Below are 1,152 nucleotides of genomic sequence, written 5' to 3'. Positions count from 1 at the left end.
GTTACAATCTCACCCCCTTAAAATAATTTCGTCCTCAAAATTTTTCTTATCCTGGTGAAAAGTTTGAGGTACATGACCTTGATCTCATCTTCTCCAGACTTTTAAAATCTTATCTTCTTCTCCAAGCTTCATATTGTTGCGTAAAAGTTTTCCATCCCTAGGATGGCATAAAAATACTTCATCTTTAAAAGGTGTAAGTTAGCTATACATTCTTTTCTATCTTGACCTATCTATCTATTTGCTTGTATTAAGTGTACTGCCACTGGAATAGTAACTTCTAGAACACTACTGGCTCCTTCGCGACTAGTTCGAGATTTGGTAATGAAAATAGGGTAAACAAGGAATGAACAGCTCCTAAGCATATAAGAATATAGGCAAGTAATTCAGATATAGATAGATTACCTGCCGTCATGTCCTAATTCTCAGTTGCCTCTTGTTGGGTTAAAGCAAAGACTCTAGCTGGTCCCTTTTTGCTTTGATCGTTGTCCCTCTTTGGTGGGGGTTCCTGACAATTGGTAGCAATATGACCTTGCTTTCCACATCGATAGCATACATTCTTTCCATACAAACACTCGCCTCTATGAGCCTTATTGCACTTAGGACAAGGAGTAAGAACACTATTCAGCTTGTTTGACTCTAACCGCCTTTTAAAACTAGCCCTCTTATTTTGTCCATTTCCTTTACCTTCGTTCGCCCCATTCCATTTCCTCTTTCCTGAAAATTCATTACTTTCTTGAGTTGTTTGATCGAGTTCTAGTTGATTTGCAATTGCTTGAGCTCGTTGTAGAACTTGACTGTACGTGGTAAATTCATGAGATGTTATGATTCCTCCAATTTCTGGGCGTAGTCCGAGCTCGAACCTTCTTGCTTTCTTTTGCTCTGTATTCACTAGATGCGCTGCATACCTAGAAAGTTGTTCGAACTTCCTCTCATAATCAACCAATGTCATCTTTCCCTGCTTAAGTTGCAGAAACTCTGTCTCCTTTTGATCTCTCAGGGCTTGTGGAAAGTATTTTCCCATCACCTCCTTTTTGAATCGTGCCCAGGTGAGGTTACGTTGTTGTGCCTCAGTCCTAGTCCGTGAAACGGACTCCCACCAGTGGCCAGCTGGATCAACTAGCATGAACTCTGCACATAAAACCTTTTGGGCAT

General features: G+C 40.5%; 1 protein-coding gene across 1 annotated transcript; it reads right to left on the bottom strand.

Annotated features, from left to right (window-relative positions):
* Window positions 1–415: 415 nt before the first annotated feature.
* LOC111385529 lies at window positions 416–1,123 on the bottom strand. The gene has a single exon (XM_023009926.1). The coding sequence runs from the start codon at window positions 1,121–1,123 to the stop codon at window positions 416–418; it is 708 nt and encodes a 235-aa protein (XP_022865694.1).
* Between the last annotated feature and the right edge of the window lie 29 nt (window positions 1,124–1,152).

The sequence above is a fragment of the Olea europaea genome, unplaced genomic scaffold, assembly GCF_002742605.1.
Source record: "Olea europaea var. sylvestris unplaced genomic scaffold, O_europaea_v1 scaffold31967, whole genome shotgun sequence".
NCBI lineage: Eukaryota > Viridiplantae > Streptophyta > Magnoliopsida > Lamiales > Oleaceae > Olea > Olea europaea.
The sequence above is the reverse complement of the archived record's forward strand: the minus strand, read 5'-3'. Positions and strand labels throughout refer to the sequence as shown.

Excerpts from the sequence above, each read along its gene's own strand:
- LOC111385529 (XM_023009926.1), bottom strand. The coding sequence starts at position 1,123 with ATGCTAGTTGATCCAGCTGGCCACTGGTGGGAGTCCGTTTCACGGACT.